Below are 23,536 nucleotides of genomic sequence, written 5' to 3'. Positions count from 1 at the left end.
GACTGTTCTGGTGTAGCAGAGCCAAGCTCCCAAGAAATGCTAAGGAGGAGCATTATCTGTGGCTCAGGGATGAGTAAGTTTCTCTGCTGAGTCTGATTACCCACTTGGGGTATTTGTGTTTCATTATAACTGACACTAAGCAGTGTGTTTGATTTGGAACAAATTTCAAGCAGGAACAAGTTCCAGCATCTGCATTTCCACTGCGAGCACAGTGAGGGACAAAACAGGTTAGAGCCTGCTAGGCCAAGGGTGGGGACCTCTCTAGGGACGGGAAGGAAAGGGGAGAACAGCAGATTAATCAGTTACAAGGAAAAGGAAGGAGCAGCTTGAAGAGTTGGTATTCTTCCTCTTGCAAAAGGGGCACTCGGAGCAGTGAGTATCAGGTGTGTGTCTGGGGAAGCCGGGTGAGGGAGCTGGGAAAGGCGGCTCCTCCCCCGGAGTGGGAGGCTGTACCTGGTGATTAAGGAGTTGAGCTTATGCTGAATCCTGGAGGAACCTGTTGGGAGGAGCTCAGGAGTGCAGGAGGGGCAGAAAAGACGTGAAGACGGACACAGGACTAATCCAGCAGGAGAGACACCTCTCGGCATCAGCAGCTCCAGTCATGTTCAACTACCTGGCAGTCGAGGTGAGGCCCCAGCTCCACCGCAGCTATGGGAGCCAGCAAGGGGTGTCTGGGCCACTGAAGAGCCGCCTGGAGCAGCTGAAGAAGCCGTGGTGGAGGGAGCCCACCCCACTGGTGCTCCAGCACAGCGAGACAGCCAGGCTGGCCATCGACGCCTTCCTCGAGGAGGGCGAGCGTGGCTACCTGAGCGCCATCGCCGAGGAGAGGGAGCTGCCATTTCTGTCCACCTTGGACATGGAATACATCAGCCATCAGAGGAACCAAAGCTTCCCAGACCCCAGTGCAATGAAAGACAAAGAGGCTGACCCTGGTGATGCGGACACTGGAGACAGGTTCTCCCTCAACTCTGACCTGACATCGGGCACCTACTTCCCCCTCATGTCAGATGTGCTCCCTCCAGAGCTGGAGCTGGGGTGGCCAGGGACTCCTCTCCTCACGCTGTCTGGCCAGACTCAGGCCACTGTGATTTTCCAAAGAAACAAAACGAACAGCATTAAGGATTTGGTCCGGTCTCTGATCAGCCGGGCGCGGACGGTACGTACAGAGCTGTGTCCCTGAGGGGAGCCTTGTGCCACAGCGCCCGGGGCTGCTCCCACACCTGTGACCACACGCTCCACGCTGTCGCTGCTCTCTCCGTGTCTGGCATGATGTGATTGCTTTTCCTGCAGCAGACCTGTAGCTGCTCCTGCTCCTTTCTTTCCTTGTCATTTCTTTCTGCCTGGGATTTCACATCATGCAGGCAGTGCCCTCGCAGGCTTTCTGTGTCCATAGCTGCAGGGATGCACAGCAGGCCCAGAGCCCAGGGGGGTGCGTGGCGGGGCCTGCAGTGTCCCTGGCTCTGTGTGTCCTCCCAGCTCTCCTCCCTCTGCACGGCCAGGGCTCTTCTCCAGCCCTGGACATCATTTTAAGCTGGACAAGACAATACCACTGGTGAGCTGCTGTCACAGAGAAAATCTCAGAATGGTTTGTGTTGGAATAAACCTTAAGGACCGTCTCATTCCATGCCCTGCCATGGGCAGGGACACCTTCCACTATCCCAGGTTGCTCCAAGCCTGGTCCACTCTGGCCTTGGACATTACCAGGGATGGAGCAGACACAGCTTTTCTGGGCAACCTAGGCCAGGACCTCACCACATATGACCTGAGGAAATTTGGGGGACTGAAAATCCCTGCCAGTGGTTTGAATTAAATTAGAATCCTGTCTCCTAGGTTTGATGTCTGTGCCTCCCCAGGGATGAGTAAGATCAGCCCATTTTGCCCCATTGCACAGTTTCTGGTGTGTTATTACAACCCTCGGATGTAATAAAAACTGGATGATTACAGTGCCTGCCTACCAAGCACAATGCTGGCATGAATTTATTCCCTCAATTATGCTGCTTGTTGTTTCTTTCGCTTTGCCACTGTACTCTGTGTGAAAGCAGCAGCTCAGAGAACTCAGACACATTTTCAGCTTTTTGTTCTCTTCATGGTTCTTTTCAGCTGTTTCACATCAATCTTCTTTTGTAGTATTTGTGTTGAGTTATTGAAGAAACATTTAGAGCAAAGTTCACTTTAACCAGTCCACTTCTGGCAGTTTCTCTTATCACTCAGTAGTTTCCTATTTAACTTCAGTCACTCCTTATATTCATTGTTGCTTGTGTAAAAGCTGGAGATAAGGAATCACCTGGATCACTGCAGCTCAAGTGTGATCTTCTATAACCCTCAGCAGAGCTGAGCAAATGAATTTATGTATTCCCAGCAGCTCAGATTGCTGCACAGCATTAAAACAGCCTCAAAGAGCCAGATATCAGTGAAGTTTGGGTGTGATATGAGGTGAATGGGGATCTTTTTTCTTTTGCCCAAAAGACCATTTTGCCACATGAACTGCTGCTCAGTTGTAAGCAGCCCTTGCTTAATGCCTGAACTTCCACTGCATCTTATAGGCAACTACAGGAAGTTTTGGTCCCGGAAATAAGTGACAGAAAGCTTTGTTTGTCCTTGTAGGCAGCTGATTTATGGTATCTTAAATGATCCGAAAAGTTCTGTGATACTGACCCCATCCTTGTCAGGAGTGGGGATTAAGGCACAGTCATGGTAGAATGCGCAGAGTAAATGACTACCAAGAAGTGTCCTCCCCTCACTCAGCACGTGTCCCGGATCTTCAGTGATATAATGATCTTTTAAGCCACAGGAAAAACATCTTGCTGCTCTCTCAGTTCACAGGAACTTCTCAGTTTCTATGGGCAAGTTGCCTGGGCAGTGGCTGCTTTATTGTACTTTCAGTACATTCTGAGCTTTTTGCTTTCTTTGCTTGGGTTGACAAAGCCCTGACAATCTTCTGCCCTTCATGTTTGAGTTGGTGGTTTCCTACAGTGCTTTTTACTGTTGTGCAAAATGTGAGAATGAGTTTTTAAGTATCTTACTGATTTATTACTGGCTTTTGGGTTAGCAGCTCTGGCCAGTGCTTCCCATGATTAACTCTATGATTGATGGCAACTCCAGCTCATTCACAATCTCAGTTATACATATTTAAGTATTTACTGAGTAATTTTGCTCAACAAACCATCCAAAAGGATGTTACTTATGTGTCTAATTGACAAAAGAGCTACTACCAGAGGTAAAAGCTTCCTTTGCTTGAAGTGCCAGTATGAACCATTTGGAGAACCCCCTGGTTTTTGGTTTGCAGCTGCTGTTTCTACATTTCCAATATTTTTGCCGCTAGACTTTTAGCTGTTGTCATAGATCCCTCTTTTGCAGAGAGTTTCTCCTCCCATGGGGGACACAGTGCTGGTGTGATGTGGGAAAGATGTTGAGATCCCCAGCTGCTTTTCCCAGGTCCTGCAGACAGGGAGGTGCGTGTCTTGAAATGCTGTTTGCTTCTTCCCGGTAGAGTCACACTGAACAACATCAGCTGACATCTCTTGCAACAGCATGTTTGTGCTGACAAATTAGGAAAAGGAGCATTTGTTTCATGGGTATCTTTGGCTGGTGAGGTTGGTCTTTTGCCTTCGCTGTGTTTAACCAGCTCTCTTTGAAGACTGATGTTCAGATTTGAGCTTTTCTCTTTGCAGACGTAAGAAGATGCAGCACAGCCACACCTTTGCCTTCATTTGATAATACTGTTAAAATTTTGCTCTTGCTAGATGAGCTCCAATCTGGTTTGAACTGTTCATGCTGCTTCTTTCACTCCTCTTGTGCCCCTTGGACTCTGTCTGTGCCTGGTGGGAGAAGGGTCCCTGATGGTCCTCAGGGAAGCAAGAGATCAAATGGCACCACTGCAGTAATGACCCAAACCACACTGCTATTGGCAAATACCAGTAAAACCAGCTGTGCTGGTTAGAAACCAGACAGATGGCAAACCCCAGTGGGGATCTGGTAGGTGCTGTAATTCCTAAAGTGATGACTCCAGTAATTGCTGAATTGTGAGTTTCCAGAAGTGCGTTTGGAAATGTCATGGTTTAACCCTACAATGGCAAGGTGTGAATTTTTTTAAAGCCTGTGGGGCAGCTGTGTCTCTAATATCCTGACCTGCCAAGGCCGAGCCATGGGCTCAGAGGTCATGGTGAGCATGGGGAGGAGCAGGGATGCCCCAAGCCAGCCTTGCAGCCCCCACCACTGAAACAGAGGGGCTGGAAGCACTGACACAGGTTTAGGTTTGTATGGCCCAATTGACTGGAATGCCCACAAAGCTTTAAATGTGAGACAGAGCTGTTTGGAGCCTGAATTGCAGATGGTACTTGGATACTCAACTCCCACTGCTTTAGGGGGTTTAAGGGGAAAAATCTTCCAGGGTCTTCTTCCCCCAAAATTTCTTGGCTTTGGGGTTGATCTGATGTTATTGTAAGAGCTGCCTGCTTTGATTTCCAAAAGGGTGTGCTGATCTCAGTGCCCTTATGGATACCCACAGTTACAAGGAGCAGCCCCGCATGGGCATCTCCCCCTGCAGGGAGGGCACAGCCTCCCCTCTGTGCCCACTGCAGCACACACGGGGTCTGTCCTTGCTGCCAGCACCGGCTGTGCTGCACGCTGGGAGTGCTGGGAAGGAAGGTGTGAGCAGAGCTGCAGCCTGCTCCACCTCCAGACCAAGCCAAGACCCGCTTTGGAAAGCCTGAGTGTGACTATCAGGGCTCCACCCAGCTTGCACAGGCTGGCCCTGCTGCCTGGGGCTCTCGCTGCATCCAGCCTGGCATCGGCTGCCACGGGTGACTCTGTGCTGTGTGTGCTGCCTGCTCAGCCCCATCCCTCTCATGGGGAGCACTGAGGCCATAGCAGTGCTGGTCTGGGGCAAGGATCAGCCTGAATTGTGGCAACCAGCCCTGCCAAAGCCTGCAAGCACTGGTAGAGGAGAGCAAGTGGTGTGGATCTCCTGTGCACTCCAGGTACAGGCCTTGCCCCTCAGCATGTGGGATCTGGGGACAAAGGATCTTTGGTCTTCCTTGACTCCATCATACTGACTTCCCAAGCAGACAGACTTCCCCAAGACAAACCTGCCTCAAACCCAAGCTTGAGATGAGCTCAAATATCATGAGGTGAAGTCTGGCTGAGAGGGACTTGCCTCAGGCTTTACACAAGGTCTGGGCTATCGTTTTTTCATGGTGCTTCATCATCAGAGGATGTGTGACCCATCAAAGAAATTTGGCTAAATTGCAGTTGGCCTTTGGCTGGAGGTCAGTGTGGAGAGATGTGGCAAAGTCCTTTTATACTGTGGATCTCAGTGGTACCTTGTGCTGATAGACCAGCAGCAGCATTAATTCGGGAAGTTGAAGATGTTTCTCAGTGCTTGCAGAGCTCCTCCAGGGCTGACTCTGCTCTCCATGAGACATGGGCGCATTTCAAGAGGGGAGAAGTTTGCCAAACCTTTGTAAGGCTTCTGGGAAGACAACACTGACAAGGGCTACAGAAGAGGTGCCCTTTGGAGTCAGATTCTAGACCCTGTATCTCCCAGGGCCAGGGTGAAAGGGTAGAGATGTGGTTTTGGCCTGGACAGCAGGAATGATTTTTAGCTCTTGACAGCTGCCTTGGGTCCCACGTTGATACCTGGGATTGCACCATCCTCTGGGAAGGTTCTTCCCCAAACCCTGCTGCAGTGAGCTGGGCCCGGGGTCTCCTGCAAGATGTTGAGGACACTGACAGTGTGTTGGGCATCATCACAGGGAGGGGTTGTGGGGACAAAACAGAGCCATGGTATCTTTGTCCATCTGCAAAAGGGCTCGATCCCCAAGGGAGTAGGAATCAGCCTTCTGACATTGTTGTCTTCTCCACTGTGGCTCTGTGCAAAGGTCTCTCCATGGACTGTACAGGCTGAGAGCAGCCAGCTCCCCAAGCAGAAGACTGGGCTGGAGAGCACGGGGGCCCTGCTCTGCCTGTGACTGCTCTGAGGCCATGAGTGTGAGCCTGGAAAGAGGCAGGTTATTAATGAAAACAGAGCAGAGGAGCTACTGGGCAGAGAGCAGTCTGGGCCAGTGTGGCAGTCTGGAGCACAAATCCAAGCACAGTTAAACTTGGAGCTCCTCTCCTCTTTTCTGAAGCTATTCCAAATCAGCCCCACGCCATGATTGCAATTTCCCCTGTTCCTATTTACAGCTCGAAACACTGCACATGTAAAATCTGACCTCACTGCCATCTGCTGCATTTAGCTCTTGGTTTGAAGGTGAGCAGCAGCGGCAGAGGAAGGCTCACCCTGCAGGGGTGAGATCCATGGGGTGATTTGGTCTATGGAGAGTTGCATTTGTGGCCATGCATGTAACACAGGCAGCAGAGGTGCTGGAGCACAGGCTCCCTCCTCATGGAGGCATGATGGCAGCAGGGCTGACTGGGTTTTCTGTGCCAGGTGTGGTGCAGGGCATGAGCACTGAGAAGCAGAATAGGTTATTGGAGCTTCACTCCCAAATTTAGTGAGTTTTGAGTCATCTTTACTTGGGCATTCTCTGACAGGTGCAGAAACACAAATCAGGGTTATACACCCAACTTACCAGCAGCAGTTACCTTATTCACTATGATATGGTAAAGACTGGGACTAAAGTACTTGGGCAGTAGTTTCACTGGTTTTTTTCAGCTTTTGAAAAGAAGTTTGGCTGATGGTAAATCCTCCCCTACCCTTTTCCATCATGCAGTGTGTTCTCAGTGTTAACTGCTGATTCTTCAAGGTCTGAGTCACCAGGTGCTCTGCACCCTCAGGTGCAGTGACAAATTATCCTGCTCAGCAAGTGCTCTCCTGTCTGTTCTTCCTTGTTCAAGGTGTCCCCCTGACCCTGACAGTGACAGCCAACAGATGGATCCCAACAGTCACTTCCTCATCCAAATAAGGGCCCCCTCAGCATTGTCTGCTGGCAACTTCATTCCATGAGGAACAGAGCAACAGGGTCTCCAATCCCATCTGAATCTATTTATGGCTGATTTCCCTTGATGCATTGTGCTTGTTGCAGGTCATTCTATACTTTGGATTGTCTGGTCCTGGGTCAACTCACTTGTAGTAGCTGCTTGTCATGATTTACCTTCTGTTTTCTGTATTTTCATTCCAGTTTTTGGAGAATTCATGTAGCCATGACAGTCTGCTGCCTCCCACTCTATCTCCATAGTGGGATGCATCGCCATGGTCTTTTCAACCTCATTCTTTAAAGAACTGGCAGTTCTCTTTAAAATTCTTTTCCTATTTAAAACCCCTTCCTTGAAGACCTTATCTTCACTTTATTGAGATACATATATTTTTATTTTTTTAATAATCTTAGCGTTATTCTTTCTTCCTCCTGTCAGGTTTCATACCCATCACTTGCATCCCTGGCTGCATGAGCAGTTCTGACAGCAGGGAAAGGGGAGGGATCCTTTCCACACACATTATTCTCAGATTTTGTCTAGGCACCCCTAGGATCTAATCTTGACACGAGGATTTGCACATACTTTATCACAATACCTTCTCCCTCACCTGGTAGTGTGTTCATCCTAAAAAAAATTTGTACTTTTTTGTATTAATCTGCCAGTCATGTAGAGTCACTCTTGCTGACTGATCAATGCTTTTGCTCAGTCTCAGCTCTTGTTTATATTCTTTATTCTTGGCATATTTTCTTAAGGCAACACATACTTGTTGGACCACTGAAATTCAGATTTTGTGCATGCATTACCCTTTCAGCTATTCCTTTCTGCGAATAGCAGATGAGACAGGAGGTACCCAGGTGGGAATTGTCTTCGCAGTTATTAAAATTTGATTTTAGCTGCCACAGCAAGGTAAGGGCTGTGGCAGCTAAACACAAATTAAATTAAATTCTGGACCTTAAACACAAAGGTCCAGAATTATCTCCATTCAGGCGGCCAAGGGGTCTCAGTAACTCAGGAGGTTTGAATAGTTTATAGCACACAGTTTAAAGCACAATTCACTTGGGCATGAGATTTCAACAATCTCTTGTGTTTCTTTCCCCCCACACCTCTTTTCTCCTGGCCAGGTGATAGCAATTGTGATGGATCTGTTTACAGACATGGAAATTCTGTGTGACCTGCTGGAGGCCTCAAGCAGACGGCACATCCCCGTTTACCTGATCCTGGATGAAGAGTACTTGAAGCATTTTGTGGAAATGTGCAATAAAATGGCTCTAACTCAGGACAGCTTCCCAGTAAGTTTTCAGTCACACACTGGATATGATAAACAGGTCTTGGAATTGATAAAAATTATGTACCCTGTGTTCTGTTCCCCTTGCCTGGTCCCTAGGACTCATCCCTTCTCCCCAGAATCTATCCCTTCTCTCCCTGTCCCAGGCTAAGGAACCAAGGCTGTTTGCTCTAGGAAATTGAGATCTGTCTGGAAGCACAGAGGAAGGCATGCAGGAGCCTCCTAGTCCCATATACTGATGTTTTATGGTCCTCCTTTCAGTTTTCCATGCAGAGAGTGTGAATCTGGAGCCGATGAGATGCAGTGAGTTGCTGAACACTTTGCTGGGCTGGTGCAGAGATGCAGGGGGAGGCCTGGAAATTTAGTTTATGTGAACCTGTATCATCTGCACATGGCGGGGGAAAGAACACAGCCCCTGCTCTAGGACATAGAATTGCAAGACTTAAATTGCTCATAGCTCAGATCCCTGAGCTCAGGGATTTAAATTCTGCCCAGGGCTGCTGCAGGGCAATAGCTGGGAGGGCAAGGGAAGGAGTGAGTCCCCTCAGATGTCCTGCTGCAAACCCCATCACTTGCTTCTGCTGAACCCATAGGTTAAAAATCTCACATTAAGATCTGCTTTTAGGCTTTGCAATTCAGTTGTGGGCCCATGATTTGGATTTATGAAAAACCCAATTCCTGCTCAGTGGGTGCCCATCACCCAGCATGTGGTGCCCAGGGCAGATAAACAGTAAAACTAAATGTGACAGTGCCATAAGCTCTCTTGGGAACTTGCAGACTCAGAGACACACCCCAGTATCCTGCTGATCCCCATTTCTGGCCACCACCTCTCAATGGAAGTTGTTTTTTTTGTTGTCATTTGTTATTCCTGTAAGGCCAGCAGTGCTGGCTGTGCTTCTTCCCTTGGTGTGCAGGATTCCCTGGAGCACTGACTCCACTCCAGCCTCCAGTTTCATGGGTTTTCCCTTCATTTTTGTGGGGAACACTTGGAAATTTTCCAGTTAGCTCAAAGGTATTCCTAGCTAAAAATAAGCTAGGGACAATGCAAAAACAATGTTTTACAGGATATTCTAAATAGATGCAGTTAAAATGTCTTAATTTTCCCTGATTTTTAAGCTGTCTACACAAAGGGTAATTTACAGAGGCTTCTTTAGAGAAGCACTCAGTGCTCTGGTCCAGTTGACCAAGGTTGACTTGATGACCTTGGATGTATTTTCCAGTCTAAATGATTCTGTGATTCTTCCACCATGCTGGTGAAGCTCTGTCCTGTCTTGGTTCTTACAAGCCAGACCCATTTCATCCTGACCCTTGAGATGGTAGCTCTTGGGGAAAACTCCTCCATGCTGCAGCACGTTTGCTTCCATAAATAACTTCCACACTGAAGTGACCTGGTGCATTCAGATGAATTCCATCTCTCAAAAATATATTTTATTCCTTCTTGTCCAAGAGGTGGCCATTGTTAAAATTAAAATTAGAGTGAGTTTATATCTGGTGAGATGTCTGTGTCTCTTTGTTATGCCTGATGTCATGTCGTGTGCTTGAATGGGTAATTAACACCTGCCTCCCCATTCCATGACTCACTAGCAGCTCTCCATCTGAAGTGTCTCTTACCTGATGCACATGTGCAGTCCATTACCTGCAGGCTGAATACACATCTGAGTGGAATGAGGGTACATATTTTATTCCTGCCTCCAAGTTGTGACAGGATGTGGCAGTAAATCTCCATTTGGAATAATTTGTGACAATTTGGGCTTGAATGGGGAATTTGGGGTAATTGCTCCTCCAGCATCTTAGTTCTGAAAACAACATGTGAGTCTGCTGGTGGCAAATTCCAGTGCTGAGCATCAGAAAATCCTGTGTGGAGCACTGGCAGCAGAAGCCTTAACTTGGAGTTTTCAAACATTTGTCTGCTGAACCTGGAGCTACTGTTTGGATGGAGCAAGAGTAGTACCAGGGTGTCTTTCCTGCAAGACTGCAGGATTCTCATCTTGTGGGGACTATTCAGGGTCTGGATGGACAAGAGGAAGAAGATGATAATGAAAATGAACAAGATATCAAAAACTCAACCAGCCTTGGAAAGGATAAAGGGAGTGAAGAAATACTGTGGTGACAAACTTACGGAATTTACCTGAAGTTGTTTTAATTTCCCCAGGAAGGAGGTGAGGGGGAGGAAGCTCCTCCCAGTGAAAACCAGTATTACTGAAACTTTGTCACTGGAAGAAAAAATCCTGTTTTGACTGGCCACAGGATAAGGTGAAGACCTCACCAAGTATCCAGCATTATCCTGGTCTGAATTAGCAACTTGTGGTGTCATTTCAGAGGATCACAGGTTAATTCAAGTTGGCAAGGATCTTAGAATGTCATCAGCCCAGTCTCCCACTCAAAACAGTGTCACCTGTGAGGTCACTTTACCTGGTCTCATCTGGCAGCTCTCCAAGTGAAGAGACTGCACAGTCTCTCTGGGTAACTTGTTCCAATGCACAACTGTCATTATTGGGAAAAGATTTCTCCCTTCTCATACGTGGCAGATGAGGATATGTTCTGGGACATAAAAAGCCAACAAGTGAAAGCCACAGTGTCAAAATTCTGAAGCTTCATCACTGTACTTGCTAGAGGTTTGCATGAACTCAAGAGAAGACTAGACCAGCACTTGGAGAAGAGATCACAGTGGGCTTCCCACTGAGACAAACCACAAGAAGCTTAGGAAATCCCCTGAGCAGAAAACAGGGCCAATATGAGGGGCAGCATCATAAATGATTGCCCTCTCCCTGCTGTCCCCAGCTGCCATTGCCACAGCAAGAGAGAGCCTGGATGGGCTCTGGGCAGGAGCAGATTTGCTGCTGTGCTGCCCTGAGGGCCGTGGTGCTCCCGGCTGGGCTGGAGACCCTCACTGCAGGGCGGGAGCCGAGCCTTTCCCACCTGGCCGTGCTCCCGGAGGGAAGCTCGGCTCCTGCCCGCGGGGACTCTGACAGCAGAGGAAGCCGCAGGGTCCCTGCCCTGAGCCCCGTGGGAGGAAGGCGAAGGGGGCACCGGCCGGGACAGCTCCGGAAGGCTGGAAGGGGCGTGGGACGCGCCCTGCGGGGAACATCTGCCGGCAAAGCCCTGCTGGCGCTTGTCCCTTGCCTGGCCTGGCCAGAAACCTGCTGGGGGGCAGAGGGGCAGTGACACATTCCCTGAGTGCCCGGCTCTGCCAGGAGCAAATCGGCCCCACCAGCTGCTCTAGGGCTTTGTCTGTAGCTGGGCTGATGTTCGGCAGGAATGGGCTGCCCACAGAGGGGTCTGCCCGGTCAAGTGCAGGCGGTGACAGCTTGTGACAGCTCCTGCTGTACCAGAGGTGTGACAGGTGTCAGGGGAGCTGGCCTGCAGGGCAGGAAGGGATGACCTGGCAGCCCCGCGGAGGTGTAGCCTTGGGGATGTTTATTTACATGCCAGATGTTTTGTTTGGCACTGTATCACACAGAGCAGGTCACTAACAACTTCCAGTGACTGTTCTGATCTTCTGCCTTCCTCACCTGAGGTGCAAATAACTTCTATTATGGGCAAACACCTTGCATTATGAAAGAGGCTCCCAATGGATACCAAGAGCCATATTCCCCAGTTTATTCTGGGCAGTTAGTTTTACAGGTCAAGGTTGTATCAGAGAAGTACTTGCAGTGGAGCATCAGGTCTGCTTCAATTGAGTATAGCAGCTGAAAATGTTAATATATTTTTAAAATGTATTGATAAAAGGAATTCCTTAAAATGTAGATATTCCTCTAAGTCTTTTTTCATTGAGTAATGTTTTAGTTTTAAGCCTGTAATTGTATAAAATCAGAGCAGCACACTCTATTGATTAGAAACTAGCTAGTTGTTATGCATCAAAATTTACTTAATGTAGAGCCATCAGCTAGTGGGGTGCTGAATATCATTAATAATCTGGAAGAAATTGGATAGTTTTACATACATCAGAAATGATCTGTAGGCTCATAGGATTCTCCAAAGTTTTTTTTTCAAACTAGAATTTGCACTCAAGTGCAACTTGTTAATTTTTGCTGGGTTTTTATCCCATAGAAGCAGGCAGTGTGACAAAATATTTGATATGTAGGAGCCAAGAAATACTTAATGCCTTGCTGAGTTCTACCTCTCAGAGCAGAGCATGAGCTTGAGGGAGTCCAGCAGTGATGCACAAGGGAACATCTCAGTTTAGCTCAGTACATGGCCCCTTACCAACTCTCCCTGCTTTGGTTTCAGAACATGCGCATAAGGTGCCTGAGTGGAGACACGTACTACAGCAAAGCAGGCAAGAAATTTGCAGGCCAGGTTCTGGAGAAGTTTGTCCTGGTTGATTGTGACCAAGTTCTTGCTGGTACATACAGGTAAGAAAATACAGCAACTACTGTGGCAGAGACTGGTGACACTGAGGAAATATTCCTTACCAAAATACTGAACAACTCCTGGTGCTGCATGGTGGTTCAAGAGTTACCCTGCATTCACCTCAGTCAGTGCTTTCACAGTTTTCCAAACCTCTATCTTATCCACCCTCCCTGCCCTTTTCTTACCTGAAGACCTCAAACTTTTCAGAAGTCTCTCCTCATACAGTGGCTGCTGCATCCCTCAGCCTTTTTAATTCTGTTTTTCTGCACCCTCTGTGACCTCACTACCTCCTTCTTGAGGTGCAGAGACAAGAACTGCATGTGGCCCCCCTGATAGGCTGCACCGAGGTGTTCAAGAGGGGTCAAAGATGCCCAGACTCTGGTTTGTGATTGTGGTCCTTGCTGGCAGGGGCCAACACTCACTGCATGTTTTAGTTGCCATGGCACTCTGAGCTGATGATGTCAGACAACTTCCTGAGCTGTTCCAGGTTCAGCATCATACAGATAATTTTCCCCAATGGATACACAACATTTTTCTTTACTGAAGTTCATCTGCCACATATTTGTCCACTTGCTCGGTTCTGTGAGGTTCTTCTGGATTTGCTCACTTACAGTGAGGTATCCAACCAGCTGAAGGACCTGAGGATCCCCTGCAAGCCTGGGAATTTCACTGCACCCCCCCATGCCTGAGGGCATCCATGTGCTCATTGGCTCCCTCACCAAACTCCAGCAGGTTGGTGAGCTGGGCTTGCCTTTGCCCTGTTGTCCTTTTCCAAGAGGCTGTGATTCTCCATGCTAGCAGGAATCTTGTTCTTCTCAGCATGCTCTGCATGCCCCAGGGTAGAGAGCAGCTCCAGGGGTGTGTGGGCCTCAAGACTGCACTCAGAGCCCCCTCTGTAGGTGGGATCAGAGGGGAAACCTCTCAGCCCTTGGCCGTTCTGGTGGTGCTGATACAGAGGAGAGAAGTACACCTCAGTGCCACCAGCACCAGCGATGGATGCAGGAAGTTCTTTGAGGTTCTCAGCTATGGCCTTGCCATCACTCTTGTAACACCCAGGCCTCAAATCAGGCCACAATTCCTTGACTGCCAGTACAGCATTTGTGAACAGCCTACAGCCCCAGTCATCCTGGGGATTTTTGGTCTGCTCCCTTTCAGCTCTTTTTGACAGATTGCTGCATTTTTACATAGCTACCTTTCTTGAAATTGAACCTCCACATGCTGCATTTATTTAGCTTGCTCTCCACTAAAGAGTTAAAACTGTGTTGTGATCATTCTTAAAAACGGGTTCTTCCACTTCTGCCTCTGGAACCAAGTCTTATGCCCCATTCCAGACCACATCCTGAATCACATCTTTGCTTGTGGGTCAAACAATTTAGACTAGTTAATTCTGGCATGTAATCATTTATTGCTTCAAAAAAGTTTTTCTCCATGGTTCATCCCAGTGAAGCATTATCCTGTATGTGTATGAATGGATGAAATCTCCCCCTGTTGCTGCCCATCCTAATTTTGCAGCCTCTGTGACCTCAGCTAACATTGTTCTCCACAGTTCTGATCAGAGGGTCAGGCCTACTGTTCTTGTCCTATATTTTTATTACTAGACTCTATTCAGTTACTTTGCCACCTGCAGATCCTCCCCACAGTATTTTCACACTGTTGAACATTATATGATCCTTCACAAACAGTGCAGCTCCTCAGGACAGCCTGCTCTGTGAATCTGTTGTCCTGGCAACACTTTTATTCTCCTTCCACCAGATCTCCTTGAACACTGCTCTCCCTCTCCCTTTCTCTCAGTTTCCATCTCTCTGTGAGCGCATGCTGGACCCTCAGGCTACCAGCGTCCTCATCAGTGCTGTAGCTTCAAGCTGCACCTTCTCCTCTGGTGATGACTTCATCTCCAAGAGTGGAGGTCTCACCTCATCAAACTCAGGCAAAATGAATTAAAAATGGGAGTATATGGTTGAAACTGGTTGTGTCAAATCTCTAAACAACATGGAGAGCAGTGTCTGGTGGCATTTTTACCATCCTAAGACACTGAAAAACAATGGAGTGAATCACAGGTGGAAAAGCCCTTTAAGAGCCTTCAGTCCAACTGTTCCCTCAGCATTGCTGAGCCCACAACTAACCCATGTCACATATACTCATCTTTTAAATCCCTCTATCCATCTTCATTGGCTGCAGGGGCAGGGATTACATAACTCATCAGGATCATTTAGTCATTTTTGGATGACTAAAGCTGAGCATGTGTCAGCTGGACTGAACTGCACAGCTGGAGGAACATCTGATTTCGCTATGGCCCACAGTCAGGGTATTGCTTAAAATGCAGGTGCAGCTCTCTGGGTCAGTTCCTCCCTGTGCTGTTAAGGGCAGGGACTGGGGGCTCTCATGTGCTCCCTTTCTACAGAGCTCTGCAGAGCTGAAACTTCTGGAATTCTGGAAGACAGTATTTCAGTTGAATAGGGTTTTACATCTGATTCTGTGCTGTGCCAGTAAGCATATGATGTTCTGCACTAACAGAAACAGTCTCTTCTTGAGGAGTTTGTTCACTTGTCAGAAACACTTTCACAGCAGAAAATCAGGATGTCTGCTTCTGGTAGAGTGCAACCTGTATAGGAGATATTTAGATTACTGTCCCTGCAGATGGGAAAGCCAGATGCAAAGGATGAGAACAGTTACTGAGTACAGCCAAAGATCCAGAGTGGAACCAGGGGTCTCTCAGGATGATACAGGGACAAGGGTAAGTAAGAGTGTTCTTACCCAGCAGCAGGTTTTGCAGTTCAGCAATGCTGTGTGCAAGGATCAGAGGTTTCAGAACTCTGGGGTTTTATGTTGTATGTGCTTCTCTATGTTCAGTTTGCTGTAGGACACTCTTTCCCACCGTGTCTGGCCTCCATGATACCCTCTGGCAATGGGTTATGCAGTTTAATTTATGTTTTGTGTGAAGAAGTTGTCTGTGGTGTTTACAGTAGACCTACTGCCAGATAATTATATTTGATGTCCTTAAATTCCCACAACCTGGGCACAGAAAATCAGTGTTTCCTATTTACTTTCTTGACTGCATCCATGATTTTGTCCTCCTCCATTATAATCCCTCATGTGAATCATCTCTTCTCCAGGTGAAGTATGCTTGGCTTTTCAGTCATTTCTTGTATCCAGAGTTTGAATTTATTGACATTTAATTGTCCATCATTTTGTCACATGTTCCTCCCCTTACCATAGAACCCTCTTGCAGCTTCTGTTTATCCAGTTTTCTTTTGATCCACAATAATTTTGTCATGAGGTCTGACATGGACAGTTTCTACAGTTTTTTAGTACTTTCCTCAACACGTTGGACAGCATTGATCCCAGCACAAAACTTGTGGGTTTCCAGTGGGTAAATGAAACCCACTGCTAATGTTTGTATTTTTAATCAGCTGCTACTTGTTGGGAAGACCTTCCTTTGTATGTATTTCTTGATCACTTAATTTTTCCAACAACAAAAATTGTCTTTGCTGAGTGACCATGTCAAAATCTCTTTGAAAGTTCAAGTTTGATACATCAAGCACATCTGTGTGCTTGCCACCTCCCTCAAAGATCTGCAAGAGGCTTTTGAGGCATGGCTTCCTTCCACAAAAACATGCTGAGTCTTCAGCATTATGATTATAGTTATTTATGCATCTAATCATTTTACTCTCTATTTGCTTCTACCAGTTTGTTCAGTATGGAAATAGGACTGGCTGGTTTGTAGTTTTCCAGGAGCTCTTTAAAAGGTTCACATTTAAAACTTTCCATTCCTCTGCTACTATGTTCAATATTAAATGACAGGTTATTCTCTGGTTTATAATTGGAAAATCGCTGACTTACAGTTTATGAAGGCTTTTTGCTTCCATATTTTCATATAATGCATCTTTCTAACTATGGTGAGATTTTCTGATGACTTAAAATGTCTTTATTTTGATAGGTACGTTTTCTCTGAGACTCTAACATAGCATCTTTAAACAATCTTCTTGCCACCTCAAAGCATTTAACCTTTTTGATTGCTCTTTTAAATTTCTTTTAAATAGCATTCCTCACATTCTCTTTGAAGTTAAGCATTACTGTTTTGGATTATTTTGGTCCTGAAAGAATATTTGATATGGCTAGGTCATGGTTATTTTTTGCTGAGTGAACTTCCCGAAGAAACTCTCTGAACTGGTAGTGTTGTTTCTTCTTTTGTTGGCTTTCTGGTTGGTTTTTCCAACAAGTGGTCATTTATAGTGTCTAAAATGCAGTTTTGGCAACTTTCCTCATTGTGGCCCCCATTCAGCCTGGCAGGATCTCCCTTTATCCCTCTGCTTTCTGCCTTCTTAATCTCTCAGCACCCCCTCAACATGGCTAATTTACCATCAGCACTCCGCTCAGAAAGTTCCCAGTACAGCCACCGTGCACTTTTCTAAACACAGCTTTATTTGTTCAGATGTTCTCCATTGATTCTAATTCCTTACCCAAGTGTCACTGATTTCCATCCTGTCCTTTTATCAGAATACAGTTTTCCTGCATTTGTTTTTAAAGTGAAGTGGGTGATCCCTAACTGTGTGACCTTCAACACATCCCAGCTTTGGTCTGTAGCAATCCACTGCACCCTGCTGTCCACTGGGTCACTCCAGCCTGGCAGCTCTGCAACGAGAAGATGAGCAATGAAGAAAAGGATCCAACTATACAGAAACAGTGTAACTGTCCCTCTGCTCTCACGGGTTTATTCATTGATACAATAAGAACCACATGGAGCTGTGTCAGGGGATTTAGGCTGGAGCTCAGGGAAAGGCTCTTCCCCAGAGGGTGCTGGCACTGCCCAGGCTCCCCAGGGAATGGGCACATCCCTGAGGCTGCCAGAGCTCCAGGAGCATTGGGACAGCGCTGCCAGGGATGCCCAAGGTGGGGTTGTTGGGGTGTCTGTGCAGGGCCAGGGGTTGGATTGCATGATCCCAGTGAGTCCCCTCCCACTCAGGATGTTCTGTGATTCCATGATTCTTTAATTTATTCTGATAAATATATCAGGATAAATTAAAGAATGCTGCCTCTTGGTACAGATCAAGCACATTTCTGCAGCACTCTCTAAATATGGAAGCCAAGCTCACAGCTCTTATCTTAAACAAATGTAGGCAAATTAGTTTAGACCCTTCAACTCTTATGTGTACACTGACTAACATTATATTTCTTCTAAATAAAGGAAAAAAACTAGATTGAGGTATCTAGGCAAAGCAATCATCTAAAATCTTAAATGTAATTAAGTATATAGCTATTTAGGTTTATTCTGGGTAACAGAAGAAATAGAGTGTTTATTTGAGCAATTAAGATATTTACTGTTTCAGCAGGTGAGAAGAACCCAAGGGCCAAGAGGGGCTAGAGCTAAACAGGATCTTGAACAGGATATATAGACTAGAACCAGAGTGGTATTGTCAGCCTGAAAGAGAGTTATGTGGCTGAGTTGCCTTAGAGGAGATTAAATTTCTCTGCTGAAAATGACAGATGGTCACGGTATGGTTGTGTCCTGCCATGGGCACAGAGAGGAAGGAGCCAGTCCGGTGTTTGCTGTAGGGAGAAACTCAAGATCTGGGGTTGAAGCTGACACAGCAGCTGAAACTGAAAAATGAGAGGCGAAAGTTTACAAGACTGCAAAAGCTTTCACACATGGCTTCAGGAGAAATAAAACTGAAGTACAGAAGTGTTTGGCAATGGACAGATAAAGTTACATGGGTTTGAAGCTAAAGGAAGCCTGGAATTTCTTTCAAAGAAAGGTGCTTATACTCACAGGTATCCATGGCCCAAGCAATAGGAAAGAGCTTTGAAGAGGGATTTTCAGATCTAGCTTGATGAGGACTCACCTCAAGAAAGAAGTTCTAATTAAGCAGAAAGGGAGTGTGTAAGGAGTGGGAAGCACAGTGCATCAGCAAGGGAACCCCAGATGACACACACAGCAGACATTGCCAGGAGATGAGTGATGTGCAGCCTTGCTGGGCACACCAAAGCAGGGAAGAGCAAGTCCTCGGGTGTGTAAATAAAAAGTGAATCCAGGAGAAAGAGACAAGGTCTGCTGCTGGAAGGATGAATAAGACGTAAGAGATAACAGACATGGGTGCCCAAATTAGTGAGTACATTGCACTGGTTTGGATCAAAACAAAGATGAGAATCAAGGAATGGAAATTATTTCAAGTGTGTTGGGAGCAAGCTAAAAGAGGTTGCTGCAATAAAGGCAGGTTGTTGGTACCCTATCTAAGAAAATGTCACTTGAAATCAAAGTCTAGTAATGAGTGTTATGTGGTACATGCATTTAGCCATGAGCAAAAACAAAACACAAGTTTGTGTTGGCATATGGAAAGAAAAGAATGGCTTTGTGACAGCCCAAGTGGCAGAAGAGCAGTAAAAATGAGTTTGAGAAACTACTGAAAGAAGCAAAAAATCTTCCGCTGCAGATTGGTATCCCGTCTGTTGGGAAGAGCTGAAGCAGAGAGGCTGAATGTGGAGATGTGGTCACCTGTCCAAACAGCTGAGGAAAGGCAAAGGCCACCGTGAGCCCAGAGCAGAGCACGGCTGCACAGGGGGGCACGCAGGGAACTAATCCGGGTGTCGAAAATGCTGCTGAGACGGAGACTTGTGGAACACCGCAGGGGCTCTTCCCGCTCCTGCTCGGCCCACGGCAGAGCCCCGGGCAGGGGGCGATGCTGCACCTCCATCTCCCGGCCAAGGGCTGAGCTGCACCGCTCCCGCAGAGTCGGAAAGCAGGGCACGGAGGGGATCCTATCCTACAGCCATCCTCTCTGAGTCTTTGTGCCCCAGGGTGATCTAGAACGGCTGTGAGCTGCAGTTTGTTATAGGGAAAAAATAATGTCAGGAAAATCCTACCGCTCTTTGAAGCTTCTATGATCTTTTAGCATCCAGGGTAGCCTGCAGCAGGAGGAGCTCCAAAGCCCATGTGGGTGTTGTGTTGTGCAAGGCACAACACCTCTTCCTGTCTGTGTTAGATTTTTAATTTGTGAATTTCATCCAGTGCCTCATTTTTATACCAGATATCATTCCCTGGCTATGCCAGTCAGGGAAGAAAATGTTCTTTATCAGTTTGTAGTGATGGGAATAGCCACGGCTGCAAGTCCCATCCTGGAAACTTGTGCTGTGGCAAGGAGGGCTGTGCCACCGGGGAACTTGGATAATTCCTTCCAGATCCTTTTATGACACAGAGTGAGCAGGACCTCATTGGGTCGGCATGGGAAACTGGGACACAGGAATGCCCAAACTGGGGCAAGAGGCATCAGTGGAGCCAGGAAGTGCCCTGGGACAGACGCCTTTGACAGTGTCGAACCATGAAATCTCCCCTGTCTGGGCTCCTGGATTTCCTCAAAGAACTCTCAGGGCTTTCTGAGAGATAACATTCCTTTGCCAAAGCTGCCTTTCCTATTATCTCATATTTCCTATATTGCCATTAACTGCATTCTTTAGAAGAGTGTCTACTAATTTGTGTATCAACACAACTTATGTCTATCTAATTTGTGAGATTTAATTGTCTATAACATAAAAAACATTATATCACATTAGCACCCTGGCACTCTGACAGCCAGAGCCCTTTCAAGTGGAAGATAGCACAGCCTGGTTAGGACTGAGCTATTTCATCCTGGCATTCCCTGGGTGCTCTTATGTTGATGATCCCTGCTCCTGCCCAGGTGCTGATACTGTTCTGTTGATGTTTTCTAATCTCTTCTACAGAGATCTCAACAGGAGACTGATCCTCCCTTGTGTTCTGTGCCAAGGGGGCTCAGGGCAGCCCAAATTCCTGTACAATAAAGGGATGCTGAGGAATTATCTGAACACTCCTGTTGCACATGGACCACGTGCCTCAAAAAAAGCTGAATAGTTCTTCTTTCCCCTTTTGCAATATGTGACCCAACCGTTTTCAAAGATGATCTCTCTGGAGCTTCTCCTCTGTCATTTAGCAATCCCAGGTAGTTTCTGGTTTGATTTTTTCACCCTAATATCTCTGTGAAGGGATGCATTTGCTTTGAGCCTCCAGGATGGTATTTCTGAGTACTCTTCATGCCACCCACAAAGATCTTTTTATTCTTTTACTACTTTTGCATTCTTACCTAATTCACCTGGTTTGATATGAAGCAGCAGAGTATTTTTTTCCATATTATGTTTCTCTTTGGTGTGTGATTGAGTGTAAACATACCAAACACCAGTCTGACTTAAAACAACTGCAGAGTGCTCAGGGACTGGCCAGGAGCTGTGTTTCCTACTAGAAATTCCCAAACAGCTTTCTTGTGAGCTAAACATTGATGAGGTCCCAAAACACAGTGCCAGTATCTTGTCCTAAAAGGACATTTTCTTGAGAATGTAATGTCTCATGACAATTGCTCTCCTGGAGCTCCTGTAATTTTACCCTGCTCTTCAGAATCAGTGTCTTGCTTTAGCAGCCCTCAGCTGTACTGTCACCTCTGAAAATTCTGGTTTATTTGACACATTCAGTGTGCTGGTCTGGTTTGACTATAGCAAGAATAAAAAATCAGCTGATGACTGGGATGACCAGGAGCCTGGGGCTCCCACTCTGGAGAGGAACTTCTCTGCTTAATCAGAAAAAGGAAGATGAAGAGAATGTGGTTACAATCTGTAGCAATATTGGGGAAGAGCTGATTAGGTTACAGTTTGGGCACAAACAAGAGGTAGGGTTAAACAGATAAGGAAAATTTGCAGAGTTGCAATTAATGGAAGTTTTTACCCAGCTAAGGCAAAACCAGTTTGGTTTTAGGGTAGAATATGATGAGCTCCCAGAAAAAATCCCAAAACACTTAACTGTGAGGGCAGGGACTGGAGTTGTTGAGCCAAGAATTAACTTCTATTGCATTTGGGAATCCCACAGCATACTTATAGCAAACATCATCATCCTTCCTGTCCTGAGGTATTCCTGTAGTCTCTGGAGACCTCCACTCCTCAAGGCAGTTCCTCATTTCCTGCCTGCCCAGGCAGCTCCTACAAGCCCATCAGAGATGTCAGGACATGAGAACACAGCTCCTGCCAAGGTGAGGGAAGAGCAGGGGACCCCGAGCAGAAATCAAACAACCACTTTAGGGTTATTCTTTTGTACTTATTGATGAGCACATTCATGTCCATGAGCAATCTCACAGCTGCCTACTTAGAGAAAGTTGTAACAACACAAATCGGGTAGGAATCCATCACTGGAATGTGAAAATCCGTGGTAGGCATTCTGGCACTCTGTGAACTGAAGTTAACACGTGTTTTGTTTCTTTTCCTGCAGTTTCACCTGGCTTTGCAGCCAAGTCCACACTGGCCTGGTGACCCACTTCCGCGGGCAAATTGTTGCAGAGTTTGAAAAGGAATTCCGGTTCTTGTACGCAGAGTCCAGAGCAGTGACCAGCTTCTGTGTGCCAGATCCCAGGACATGCCTCTCTTCTTGGAATACCTCACAAGTTGACAACTGTCTTCTAAAACCCACTCAGGGGAATGATACTGAGACCCTGAGCCCCTCCAGCAGTCTTTCCAATGTGAGCATCAGGAGCATAAAAGTGTCTCCCTTTATGAAAAACTCCAGCTGCAGTGCACACCAGGAAAAGCAAGATTCCAGCTCTGATTCTGGCAATAAGAAGGGGAAGGAGGACACATTCCTGAAGCCCACTTGCCCTAAACAGCAAGAAGAACCACCAGACTCGGCTAACAGTCCTCCAAATAAACCCACCCCAGCCTTGTATCCCAAATCAAACCTCATAACAGCAAGGATATTCCTGCAGCCGGAGCCTTCCTCCAATAAACCTGGTGACCAGGGGGACACAAAGGCCAGCAGCAGCCACTGCTCCCCGCCGAGAGCGGGGCAGCCGCTGCAGTCCCTGTCGGAAGGCACCGGCAGCAACGGGACCAGCCTGAAGCAGAGAGCACCTGTGGCCACCTCTGGGGAGCTGCCAGCTGAAAATGAGAACGTGGTTTATGGGGTAGAAAAGAGACAGAGCCCTGGACATGGCCATTTTGACCTTTTCTCCCCATACAACCACCTCAAACGGGATAAAAAGTCCGTAGTGCCTTGCTATGACAAGTTCCCAGAGGATGTGCTGCTGGACAAGAACAGCGCGTACGGGGCGGAGAAGAGAATGACTCTGGGGCACAGCAAGCTGGACCTGATCACCAAGTACAACAAATTAAAATCCAAACACATACACAGTCGGTTTGAACTCTGACCTGGGCCTCGAGCTGGCCTCTGCTCTGATTTTCCAGGGGTTGCTTTTCCCCGCCAGTCATCATGCCTGGGGCTTGGAATCAAAACATTAGTCTTGTTCCTGTTAAAAGGTGTCTAATCTATGTAGACGACTGATTCAGATGAGATTAGCAACTGCAGCTCAAATTTTCTATTACATGATTGTGGCAGGAGGGAGAAAAGCACATAAATATAATCCACATTCTTTTTATCCACTTCAGAAAGAACTATTTCCCCTCAAACTTACACAAATCCATTGCTACACCTGGAAACTGGACACTGAGGTCTTCAGGGTGAGCCCTGGTTCTCTCCATGCTGAGCAATTCCTCTCCCTGTATCCATATGGTGAAAATGAAATGGCCAAAGGCAGGGGGATGTGAAAAATAAAGGAGTTGTTCTGCTGGAAAAAGCCGTGTTGGGTCCTGGTGGAGGGGGTGAGCACTGAGTGTGGCCAGCACCCTGCCCGCGCTGAGCCGTGCCAGGCCAGGAGGGGACAGGGACATGTCTGGGCACATGTTTGGCATCCGTACACGGCTGACATTGGCACGGCAGTGGTGTCAGCACACGGATGGGGTCACACCTGAACACTGGTGCCAGCTGACACAGGTGGCCCCTATACACAAGCACGGCACTCAGGTGGCAGCCGGGTGGCGGGTGGCCTGTCAGCTCACAGTGACACGTCTGCTGTCCTACAGCACAGGTGGCAGCAGGGCGGGGGTGTCCAGGCACGGCTCCTGTTGGGACAGGGACAGTGTCAGCACCAGGGGAGCACCAGG

General features: G+C 47.2%; 1 protein-coding gene across 1 annotated transcript; it reads left to right on the top strand.

Moving 5' to 3' along the window:
- The first annotated feature begins 476 nt into the window (after positions 1–476).
- Positions 477–22,743, top strand: FAM83C (family with sequence similarity 83 member C). The gene is given in 5 exon segments (XM_030963143.1): positions 477–521; positions 524–1,156; positions 8,037–8,204; positions 12,431–12,555; positions 21,813–22,743. Coding segments are annotated over 5 exon segments (1,902 nt in total).
- Positions 22,744–23,536: the final 793 nt, after the last annotated feature.

Source organism: Camarhynchus parvulus, chromosome 20 (assembly GCF_901933205.1).
Source record: "Camarhynchus parvulus chromosome 20, STF_HiC, whole genome shotgun sequence".
In the NCBI taxonomy this organism is placed as follows: domain Eukaryota; kingdom Metazoa; phylum Chordata; class Aves; order Passeriformes; family Thraupidae; genus Camarhynchus; species Camarhynchus parvulus.
This window is presented reverse-complemented; position numbering and strand designations above follow the sequence as displayed.